This window comes from Patiria miniata, unplaced genomic scaffold (genome assembly GCF_015706575.1).
Source record: "Patiria miniata isolate m_02_andy unplaced genomic scaffold, ASM1570657v1 HiC_scaffold_1, whole genome shotgun sequence".
Classification (NCBI taxonomy): Eukaryota; Metazoa; Echinodermata; class Asteroidea; order Valvatida; family Asterinidae; genus Patiria; species Patiria miniata.
In genome coordinates this window covers 34,434,262-34,446,872 of record NW_024037047.1, presented here as the reverse complement: position 1 = coordinate 34,446,872, position 12,611 = coordinate 34,434,262, and the positions used below count along the sequence as shown (strand labels likewise).

The following is a 12,611-nucleotide window of genomic DNA, read 5'->3' as shown; positions in this document are numbered from 1 at the left end:
TCCTGCAGTCGATTTCACGAAATAGCGTGTAAATTACGCCTTGCATAGGACAACACATTTATTGCACAGCTATGCAATAAACTGACGATCGATTTCACGAAACATGGAGTAGCTGGGCAACGTTATAAATAATCTAATCATCTTGGACGAGAATAAACAGCATTTACAATGGCTGTTTGTGTGTGATTTTGTTCTTTCATGTAAAAGTCGTTGCATCACCTCCGCCGACCATTTTGAAAATAATTTTGTCCGACTTTCTTCGGAATAATGCGGCAACTCTAAATGCTCGGTCACGACTAAAATAGCAATCCATTTACTTCAAACACAAAGCTGTGAGTGTCTTGTATCAACCTCGATAAGTTGTGCAATAACAGGTGCCATGATGATCGTGATTTGTTGGTAAAATAGGTCATTTTCAGTCACTACGCCACAACTTCAGCCACATAAAATGATTGCGCAAGTTACGACAAAAGTTGTTTGCGCAAGTTGCGGAATTACGAACTATGAAACTTTCATGAAATTGACCTATCTCCGTTTGCGAGTTGGCCATGCCCCTTAGACACCCCTGTGGAATTTGTGTACACTAAGTTTTGTTTGTCTCAGATGTTGTGCGTATGCACCCGTTTGTATATCATGTAATGGGCCAATATTTCACAAGCTGCGTACACGCGATTCTAACGCAATTCTACCGCGATAGGTTAGTTGTCATAACTGAAAGGTTGCGCAGCGTGGATGTTGCGCAACTTTTGCAATAAATTGTGGCACAAGTGGACTTATGCCATTGCGGCGTAAGTTTCGTGAAATCGCCTGCCGAGTCAACATTTTCAACAGTCTCTAACTTGCTGAGTGGCCTTATAGTCAACCTTTAGTGGGGAATCTTGTTAAATTTGGTGACTTTACCATCTGGACAAGGCGTTATATACCTCCATGTTCAGAAATCATTGGAAAACCCAGCATTCATTGTTTGGGGGGGGGGGGGGGGGGCTTGGAATGTGGGTTCCTGTTTATGTTTGATGAGCTTAATAAAGACTGCATGTGGGCAATTCCACGGTTACTCACGTTACATTTCGATGTACTTTTTAGATTCCTTGGGCTGTAATTACCTTACTGAAAAGGTGTAACAACTGTTATCCCCATGGTAGATAGAGTAGACCTGGACCAACCTAAGCACCAAAGATTACATCCAGAAAAATGCGTTTTGTATGATAAACAAGACGCACAAAATCGGTTACTCACGTTACGAAAATGTAACATGAGTAACCAATTTTGTGCGTCTTATTTATCATACATAACAGTGATAACACATTTTTCTGGATGTCATCTTTGGTGCTTAGGTAGGTCTAGGTCTACTCTATCTTCCATGGGGATAACAGTTATTAAACCTTTTCAGTAAGGTAATTACAGCCCAAGGAAACTCAAAAGTACATCAAAAATGTAACATGAGTAACCGTGGAATTGCCCATAATAAGAACCTGCACTTGAATCTTGTTCCACAGGGAGAGACAGTGAAGGAAGGTACTTTGCTCGGACGCGATAATAAGGACGGAGAGACGAAGGACACCAGCCCAAAGCGCCAACCTCCCCCTGACACAACCACCGATAGACCTGACCCTAGCAAGAGACCACCACAGCAAACATCTTCTCTTAATCAAGCAATATCACCAGGTAAACAGAACAGCTTGTGAATAAGTCATGCTCTATTATATTTATACGGTGGAACACCGCTATAACAAACATTGTTCGTAATAGCGAATGTTCGGTACAGTGATTTTAAGTTGCTGGTGCTCCGCACTTTTAACCCGGCACGCCCTGGTAGTTACTAAAAGACGACTTTGAACACATGCTGACTATTGAATTGTGTAATTACATAGTTTTTGAGTGTACTACCTACAGCAGTGGGTGGCTTTTCCCATCTATTCCTTGGGGAAATAATAGCCACTTGTCACTCTTCTGTTGTCATTATTCAACAACAATATTCGGTCCATTTTGTACACAAAAATCGGGAGCCAAAGATGATGTGTGAACAACATAATCCCATTGTATCTATGTTTGATGAATACATGTTTATTTCTGTTGTTGTTGTTATTTACAATCTCTTCACTGTTGTTTTCAAGGCAACAAACAACAGACCCAGGAAACACTTGGCCTTCCAGAGCCAAAAATAGGCTCAGGTTCTCCTTTCAAGAACTTCTCTCTGAGGAACTTGAAGATTGGCTCCATTCTGGCATTTGCCCGTAAGATTGGACTGGAGAAAACAGCAGATGACTTACTGACAGTTGTCAAGACGATTGTTGTGAGTATACTGGTCTAAAGCATTTATTCTTGAGGATTATTGAGTAAAAAAAGATTCATTGGTTCACAATTTTTCAAAATAAATTTCAGGTAGGGCCTATAAGGCAAAGCTGAGCACTTTCTTATGCACTCACATTGCAAATCTGTTCAAATGTAAATTTTGTATTTTTCATTAAAAATATCTTTGGTCCTGAATTCTAATATTGACCCACTAGTTACATAGTGCCATTACCGTTGAAAAATTGTGTATTAATATCATAGAGCTATATTAAATTACTAGAGCGCTAACTCCTCATTCTTGCGCGCGGAGACGCTTTGAAACCATTCTGGGCACAGACATTTTGAATTCATGTGTGTGTTTGTAGAACACAATGAAATTAGATGGATTAAATTTTAAAAGTGTACTCTAATGCAACACGCAAGTAGAACATACACAAACAACTTAAACGCGTCATGGCGGCTCAAAAAACGTCACGGCAAAAAGCATCTGCAGCGGATACACGCTCGCGTTGCGCTGTTTTCGCAGAGCTCATTTGCTGATCATGCGTTTTGGTTTTAACGGTATGAAATACAAATGCAGATATGCATATATAGCCGTACAAAAGCCGTGCAAAATGTCGAGTTTTCATAGGCTTGTGCAAAAATATGGATGCGCTCAGCAGGCATCACTTTGTACATAAGTCAGCGCTCAAGTAATTTATTATAGCTCTATGATTTATGTAGAGAAATGTATTTTTTTTCCTCCATTCTTGATACTCCCAATATTGTAATCTGTTAACTTCATGACCATTATTATGGTGTTATAAATTAGCTAGTGGAAGTAAGCTTTTCATTGTTGTCTTGGATGCATTAATATTCCTCTGGTCATGCACCACTGAGCAACATTGTCTTGAAAATAGTACTTGAAAACCTTCTTGGGACAGTTTTGGGTAAAATAATAAGAGCACATCCCAGACGTAAGACAATTCCATCAAAAGTTCAAGGGACATTTAACTTTATGGAAACATGAACAAAACAGAACTCCTGTTGATTGATAGCCACAATCATTCAGGATTCATATTATTACTTTGTGGGTTACCTTCTTTTTTATGGGTAGCCTTTAGTCAAGTCCCACGCGCTTACCCGGACACTTGACGCACCCCGGATGCTGACACGTAAAAAGACTAGCACGAGCGGTGAAGCTGCGAGGGCCTTTACCATCTCGTAGAGGACGCTTATGTTTTCTTACATATGTCTACCGATTTGGTAGACATGAATTATGCATGACATGTTGTGAATGCGTTCGCACCTTGTTTTTAAGAACAAGTGTGGAGGGCGCCCTCAGGGGCGTGCGCACGCGCGTCATCACCTCCAAATTGGCATGTCGGTGGTGATTGGTTCATATATATCCGCAACATGCATGATTCATATTATTCATATGTACTTGAAAAAATGCATAATGATTAGCTCCACGAGATGGTAAAGGCGCTCTCGGCTTCGCCACTCGCACTGGTCTTTTTTCGTGCCAGAATCTGGGGCGCCATGGGTCCAGGTAGACACGCGTGCCTTGACTAAAGGCTATTTTAGGGGGGGGGGGGACACCCTGCATAATTCCATGATGAGAACTTGTCAAACATAGATCTGCTTAATTTTCCTCTTATTAGCGAATTCCATGTCTTAAAGTGGAAGTTCATGGAATAATTTAACTGAGTAGCACAATGTATAACATGGAATTCCCAAATCTTTCTCTCTCATAAACCTGCAGAAACTAGTGAGTGACAAGCCGTGCATTCTACCGGAGTCTTTGTCCAATGACATGTTGAGGATTGAGCTCCAGCAGCGCGGTCTCAGTTCACAGGGTGACAGGAAGACTCTACTCCAGCGATACAAACAACCCGAAGATCGTAAGTACAAGTTGCTCGTCTGTGTGGTTTAGGTTTGTTTGTCAGCTGTGTGTGTTGTACCTGAGGCTGTTTCATAGTTTTGAGAGTGCAAAGCAAGTTTAAATGTGTTGCATATTGACAAGCAAGAAAAATAAATCCAACAAAGGAGACAAAATCTAAATTTTCAAATATGCTCAATTCTATTCATTCACAATTCCAATACATCAAAATGCAATCAAATCAACCAAACTGCATGAAAGTACGACACACATCACTTAATTCACATTACAGTACACCATCAAAATCAAACTTATACAATCATAATTTAGTACTTAAGTCTTGCCTGACCAGCAGCAGCAACGTCATGACAACGTCCCAATTCGTGGCATCCTACGAGGAGTGAAACGGGAGTAAAATGCAGGTCTGCCCGCCGACACGGACACGAAAAGTTCGGTTAAAGTCTCATCACGAGACGGGTAGCGGACCCGCCGAAAGTTCTAGCGTTAAAACGGCAGCTCACCGACAACCAGTCATGCCAGTAGGACAGCAGTACGGCATCCAGTCGAGTCAGTATTACGCCAGCACGCCGACACGATGTCTGCCCGACGACAGGTGAAGCCACCATCAGCGCTCAGCACAGAACACACACGTCCCACAGGTAGAGAAACTGCACGGCTCTTGACAAACGATATGGCTCGATGTACATGTAAATGGACCAGCCCTCCAGCGTAGCGTCAACGAAATGTGCTGCAGTCAGGACTATTAACGTGGTTTTAACCCATTTATATAATCAAATAACAATGAGGAAAATATCCCTGGATCGCACCACTTGGGCACGTCTGCACGAACTACAGGCTTACGTAATGATTATAAAAGAAACTAACATTCTAAAAAATTTGCGGCTGGAAGCCTGAGACTCTATAAGACACGTCTATTTCAACTGAAGGGGTGACTAATTCAATGTAATTACAGAAACCGTAACAAATGTCATAAAACATTTGCAGCAAAATACATCGGAGTTACAGGCACATGGGAACAAATTTGGTAATAGTTCAGACACAAACCAACCGATTTGATGAGAAAAAAACATGCTCACAGTGAAGAAAGGCTGGTTATTCCACCTGATATGGTATCATTCGGAAGAAACAAATTTTCAGATTTGGTTTCAAGAAAAGTGTGCTTGTGGTGCTATTAAAAATGTGAAAGTGCTTTTTTTGAATCGGAATCACTGGCAACAGAAACCATTTATGAGACCATAAAATAGTGTAAAGGTTTTTTCTCTGTCTTCTCAACATGTATAGTATCCATGGAGCTTTTACTTTAACGTGTTAGGGGCCATTCAAAATGTTTGATGTTTTTGAATTTCGATTTTTTTTTCTTCTTTTTTTTCGAAAATGTGGTTGGGTTGGTGGGTCAAATTAATTTAGTGAAATTATTGCTAATTGAAATTCACTTCTTTCAATTAAAAAGATAGATAATAGTAAGTAAAAGATCTTTTGACTTGGCAATTCAACTCTCTGCATTTCTGATTCGTCCCTTAGCCTGTACCTTACGGTTACGAGTACATTATGCATCTGGTAGCACATGTACAATGTACTGAGTATGCCTCCATCGGAGCACAATATGGGGACCAGTGTAGTATAGACTTACATGTAAAGCATGCGTAAAATCAGTGGGCCGTGCAAATGGAGCAGGGTACCAGGTTCATTTGTCTTAATGCAACACCACGAGCGTCCGTTACCAATCGCGACAAATAAACCTACTTGTGTTCAAAACTACCCGGGCAACCTGCATGCATTATCTGCGTGCAATGAACATGGCAGCACCCATGGCCTGGAAAGCACGAGTTGAGAGTTAATTTTTTTCTATCCAGAACGACTCAAATTTCTGAATAAACTTTACGAAGAACACCTCTTTACGCCAAGACAACACTTGATTTTTGTAGAGCGCGCTGATACTTATCACCATGGAGCTTATTTTTTATAGCTCTATGTTATCACCGTTTAGAAATGGACTAGTTTTACGTGTTTCCAGGTGGATTCCCTACATACGGGAATGCTAGTTGTTGGTAAGGTACCATATACAGACTGCAGCTGATTTCCGCCGTAACTGAGAAGTGGGCATTTATTGAATTGAAAATCAAAATTTTAGATCGAAAATTGGGGTGGGTGGGTGGGTCAAAAACATTAAAAAAAAAAAATTGAAATTTAAAAACATCGAAAATTTGAATGGCCCCTTAGTTGTTATGTACCCTTCTCAAGATTTCGAACAATTTTGTTGTTTAAAAAAACCCAAAGATTTCACAACATTTAAATGATCCCTAGTACCTTTTAAATGTGTTCAACATTTGAAAATGTGCAGTGCGATCACTTCCCCTGATGTCATTTTTGTGAACGTGTATGCTTTTGGTCCAAGTAATGGGCCCTTGGTAACTATGAATCATAATGATGAAGCCTCGATGACACTTTTGTCAAAGTTCTTAATCACACAAGCGCGTGTGCTCTAACCTTACATTTTGTAAACTCATTTTACTTTAACAGTTTTACAGCAAAGTGCAGTGTGTATAAATGATGTGTCTATGTACCGTAATTTTCGGAATATAAGCCGCGGCTTATACGTTGATTTTGCCCATGGAAATGTTTACTGCGGCTTATACACAGGGCGGCTTATACGCCGAGCCTTGAAGAATAAAAATGGTATTCAAATGTATATTTAATGTACTGGTATATGAAAAGATCTGTTGCTGAAATAAATCATCAATTAAGAAAGTCATTAACAAACCGAAAGCACGTCCCACGAAAAGGTACCGAGCGGTAAAAATCTTTGGTAAAAAGTACGGCTAGTGAAAGCTGTCTATTCGACATCGACAACCGGCTATACGTGATGCTGCATGCATGCTGCATGGATTCCCCATGGACCACACCATTTGTGGTAATTAAGGGGTGTTTTTTCTTTGGAACAATAATTACCAATATTTCTGCTGTTTAAAAAAAGAAAAAAGACAACTAATACCTTTTATGGAGTTCAAAACATATCTTTATTTGATAATCAGTTGTTCAACGTCACAATATAATTTTTTTCTTGAAATGTATTCAAGAAACGATGTAAAACTCAAAACAGGGGTTAAATCACCCCTTAGGAAATTAATGGATTCGTCCATAAAAATTTCAGCATCGTGTTGACTGTTTTCGAAGAAAGTTACGATCGAAACTTGAATTTTTGACGTTACTACTCATTAGTAATCACAACAATTTGAAACGTTTTGTTGTAAAAACGGACCTGTTTATTAGACAAAACAAATCAGCGTCTGTTGCCGAAAAGCAGGATTTGTAGCGTTCCAGTCAGACGACACATGGTGGGTTGCATAGTCTCTCAAGTGCTGGGGGAAAATGTTATCATTCACCGGCGCAGGCTACCGGGCCATGCACTGACGGGCCAGCCGGCAGCAATTCCCGTTTTTTATTTCTCATGATCAATTTCCCTATTTGTTTGTGAGAGTATCGACTGTCAATGATTTGATATAACTTTTGTGGCCCTTTTTATAGCTTTCGTAGTGTAAATGGAACTGGTTCAGAGCAGTTTGACTAAAATTTAGAGGTCTTACAAAATTGAAACCGCTGCGGTCGGTGCGGCTTATACGCCGGTGCGGCTTATACGCCGGTGCGGCTTATACGCCGGTGCGGCTTATACGCCGGTGCGGCTTATACGCCGACTTCAAATCTTAATTTGCAGATTTTTGCGTGCTGCGGCTTATACTCTGGGCAGCTTATATTCCGAAAATTATGGTAAGTGTAAGGCAAGTTGTTGCAAATTCAACACTGTGATGGATAAAATGTGATCGTTCCTATTTTTGTAGGCTGCCCCCTGCTACAAGTCTCCCTACCCAAGAATGTCTACTGTAAGATAGATGAAAGCTGCCTGGGCGTGGAGTGCTGTATGAACGTCAAACTCTTCATGGTATCTCTGGCCTTCAAGGCATTCATGCGCTTTGATCCTTGCGAGTTTCAGTTTGTACTCGGTGTCAACTCTTGGAACTACACCATTCAGATCCTGGATGCCGAATTTGGTAAGTCTATACTTTTGTTCAGTGTTAATTTACAAACTCCTGATTTTTATGCATTAGAAATTTGGAAAAAGTTGACTTTGTTAAGGTTAAGAAAAACGTGAAGAAAAAACTGATTTTGGAATTAAGTTATTAACAAACACTATTGTTTTCTCCCCAGGCAAAGAATGGGACGTGCCAGTGCCCTTTGACATTCCATTTTTGGATGATATGGAGCTGCATCTTAGGTAGTAACCTTTTATCTTTTAATTCTAATTTTAAAGTTGTCAAGTTGAATAAAGAAATTGTGCAGAGTGGGACAGGGTTTGAGCCTGCACCCTCCGGATTATCGTTCTGGCAATCTGTCAACTGAGCTATCCAGCCATATGTTGGTAATTCCCCAATTCAGAGTTGTAACGAGTCACTGAATTTTGTGACCCGAGTCGAGTCGAGTCATTTTAAAGAAGTGACTCCAGTCGAGTTGTGTCATTTTAAATAAGTGACTCCAGTCGAGTCGAGTCATTAGGTCAAAAGGTCGAGTCGAGTCGAGTCAAATATTTAGCTCGAGTCAATTCGAGTCACGAATATTTGAACACTTTACCAAAATTTATAAAAGGAGGCCATAAGTTTAGCCAGCGTTCGAATCCAAGAGCTTTAGAAGAAATCGCCCAAAACCAATGATGAAACAGCGAATTAGAAAATGTGTTTAAAAATCTGGTTCCTGGGTAGTATTTTGTGCGTTCTAGAACCATGAGGTGGGAGTCTGTGACACGTTGTGTATTTGTACATGACTGCTATTCGCAAAGCGAAGTGAGCATAAATTTTGCACCGTAAGTCATTGCAAATACTTTTCGCAAAGTTCTGCTTTTATTTTTGGGACTCGAGTCTTATTAATATTAGCCTTCGCTCGAGTCGAGTCTTCTGATGAGGGACTCGAGTCGAGTCGAGTCATTTGCTCGCAGTGACTCGAGTCTAGTCATTTACCCTTAGGGACTCAAGTCGAGTCGAGTCACCAAAAATTGTGACTCGAGTCGGACTCGAGTTGAGTCATTGACTCGAGTCATTACAACTCTGCCCCAATTTGTCAACGTCTTTGTGCAGTAGTCAAATGTGTCAGAAGCCGTTAACCCATAGGTTTAAACCCTGCTCCAATCAATTTCATTGTTCAACTTAAAATTATTATTTTCCCTTTTGTTTTAATTTTTGTAAAATGCTGCTGGTGTTAGCGATATTGTCCATATCATCTCTGTAAGCCTTATGAAGGTCTCTGTGCCATATCTTTTGTTGTCTTTTATTGCAGTATAAGGATACCATATTGTGAGAAATTTGAAGAATTGTTTGGAAACATTTAAATCCATTCCCCGTGAATTTCATATAAAAGGATGTGATCAAAGTGCCAATATGCATTAAGGTTCATTTTATAATGTCATTAACAGATAATACAGGTGCAAGACATTTGAGACCTGACGGAAAGAAGACTTTTGAATTTGAAAACTTTATACAACTTCATATAACTGTATAGAAAGACAAAGTACACATACTTTGGACTTTGTGCATAAATGTAAAGCGTCAATTTTGGGAACGCAATCCTGGGAAAACTGCGTGTGAAGTGGAGCAGAGAATTTCTGGTTGATTCTTCAACAAAGACAGTCACAGTTCAAAGTATTGTCTTTGCAAAATCTTTTAAATCTTTATTACAACTCCCAAATATCTTTTCGACTGCCAAACGCCAACTGACTAACTTCTTTTTAAGAACAAAAAGGAAACCTTGAACTTTATTCGAATTCCTTTCCAAAGGATCACTCGCAGCTGTTCACGTGCCATGCATAATTATAGTTACTTTTCACATCACGATGAGATTTGAAGGTTTGCATGGTGGCAAGATACTAAGACAGATAAGTTTGCGGTAGCACCATGTGAATAAATCTCTTTTTGTGAGTATGTGTGAGAACCACACATCGGTTCTTTTTAGAACCACACATACTCACAAGAGATTTGTTCACATGGTGCTACCGCAAACTTATCTTGTCTTTTCACATCACTACAAAACACCATCTATTATTTACAATAGATGGCGTTTTGTGACCACTTTGGAGAGCTTCATGGTGGGGGGGGGGGGGGGGGGGGGGCTACTGGGGTCACGTCACATGGCGTGTACGTACTGGTTTGTGCGCATTTGGCGCAGAGTGTGCACAACTAAGTTTATTCTGAATGTGCACAAACCTATAGCATCTTTGCATGAGTATCAGGCATCATCAGTGTGCATTCCAGTGTCCCTGCCATTGGTCTCCCTTTATAACCTCTGAGGGGTACCTGTGCACCAAGATCACAAGACAACTGCACAGGTGTACAATTATATAATGTTGGATGGCATTGAGAATATTGCACGAGTCGGAGTTGAGTGCAATATTGTTATAGCGAGTGCAATATAGTCTTGTATCCCTCAAAAAAAGTCATCCAATATTATTATTGTTATTTATATCAGGCTGACGTACTTCAAAAGACTTTCAGGAAACTGTCTTTATTTCCCAAATTTCATGGAATATTCTTCTCTTACCGAAGCAAATTTGGCGCCACTCTAAAATGCATTACACATATGCTGCGTCCGTGTGCAGGCGCGACGGTACTGCGTGCTACGTTCTGTTGACTAGTTGACAACATTGCTTGCGACGCTCTTGATCGTGCGGGAACCAGCAAAAATGCCTGGATGAGGACAGTATGAAAAGTAACATTGTCCTCACCCAGGTTCTTTTACTGACATAATATTGCAGTCATCCGGGTACTTCTTTTCAAAAGCATGGAATACGCTGATATATTTTTACCACTGGAAGTCTGATATAAATAATAATTTTGAATTAGTCCATTGTATATCCTGGCCTATCTCTGCCCTTAATATTCCCCGCAGGTACGGCATTGAGAAGAGCAGGACTCAGCTACTGGTCAGCATGTCCGTTGGTTTCTGCCCAGCGACTGGTGATGCAGATTGTTTGCCATTTATCAAGGTGTTGAAGGATTCTGCTATTCCTTTACCTATCTGTCATCCCAATGGAACCATCACATGGCCAGACAGTAAGCAGGAGGAAAAACTATAACAGAACAATATTGATGCATTCAAACCATCATTGTCCTAAAAGTGTGCAAAATTATGGTTAAAATGTAAGGGGTTGATATGCTGATAATTGATGATGCAAGCAAAAATCCTGTTAAAAGGCTGAAAATAAATTGAAGGGACTGATTCTGCACAAAGAGAAGAAGTTACATGTTCATATATATTGATTCATATTAGAAACTAACTATACACTGTTTTTAAAAATCTATACATTAATTTGCGAATTCCTAAAATAGTTCTGATGTGTCTATCCCTACAGAAGTTTTCTCAGGGAAAAAAAATACAAGCAAATGACAGTGCCAAAACCAAAATCATTAAGTAAATAAAAAAAACAAAAAAAAAACAAGAACTGAAAACTAGAACCCTGAAATAGACCATAGTTCGAAAACAAAATCTTATCTGATTTTAGTTGACCTGGAGGAGTATTTCTCCCGCGCTGCCTTGAAGAATCTACTCAAGGAGACGGGTGAGGAGCTACTGAAGGCAGGCACTGAGGCTGCATTGAAGTTTGTCCTGGAAGAGCTGGGCATACCAAAGGTAAGCTCAGACATAGTATGTACATTGTTTTCTCTTTGCTGAAAGAACACTTACCTTCTTGTGATCCGTGGACAGAACTTTAAAACGGTAATTGTGTTCAAAATTCGGACGCTTAGGCCAAAAAAAAAAAGTCTCCGGTTTCTGGTATGGAGCTTGTCCAAAAAGTGGTGCGGCGATGCGGCTTTTTTTTTTTTTTTACCTGACTTTTTTGCTTCAAATGTCGGCTGATGACTGTAAATGGTGCCTGACTAAACTTAGTGCAAATATATGGGAGTCCAGAGAGGTCACATAAAGCTTATTCTCGATCATAACCCCATCTAAAAAAAACGTTAAAATTGTGCAGCAGCAGGATTCCAGTCAAACAAGTGAGTTTGGCGGTTTTGAGACATCATCTTTCATTGAAAAAAAAACTTTTTCATTTTGCCGACGCGCAGGGCTACGGCGACGCGCGCGCATACCAGAAACGGGAGACTTTTTTTTTTTTGGCCTTAAAAACTACAATAGTGATTTGAATGATTCTTGTACTAAAAGAAAGCTTATTATTTGGGCTTTCATATCCTAGATTTTGAAAGTGCTACATGCAGAACTTCATTAAAATAGTGGTCCTGTTTGGGTTTCCTTTTTTGACTCACCCTATACAATTGTTGTCTGTTGTGATACACAGCCTGTCCCCCCCAAAAAATGCTGCAAGCAGAAACGGGCTCTGTGTCCTTGGAATATTGAAAAATGTTTCATGATGCTTATATAATGTTAAACCTGGGATATTCAG

At 40.0% G+C, this 12,611-nt stretch overlaps 1 protein-coding gene across 1 annotated transcript in view; it reads left to right on the top strand.

Moving 5' to 3' along the window:
• LOC119729086 overlaps positions 1-12,611 on the top strand; it is a 195,881-nt gene that overhangs the window by 43,682 nt on the left and 139,588 nt on the right. The window contains 7 exon segments of the mRNA XM_038201595.1: positions 1,497-1,665; positions 2,115-2,293; positions 4,037-4,175; positions 8,011-8,220; positions 8,378-8,444; positions 11,102-11,265; positions 11,715-11,842. Coding sequence (XP_038057523.1) covers positions 1,497-1,665; positions 2,115-2,293; positions 4,037-4,175; positions 8,011-8,220; positions 8,378-8,444; positions 11,102-11,265; positions 11,715-11,842 — 1,056 coding nt within the window.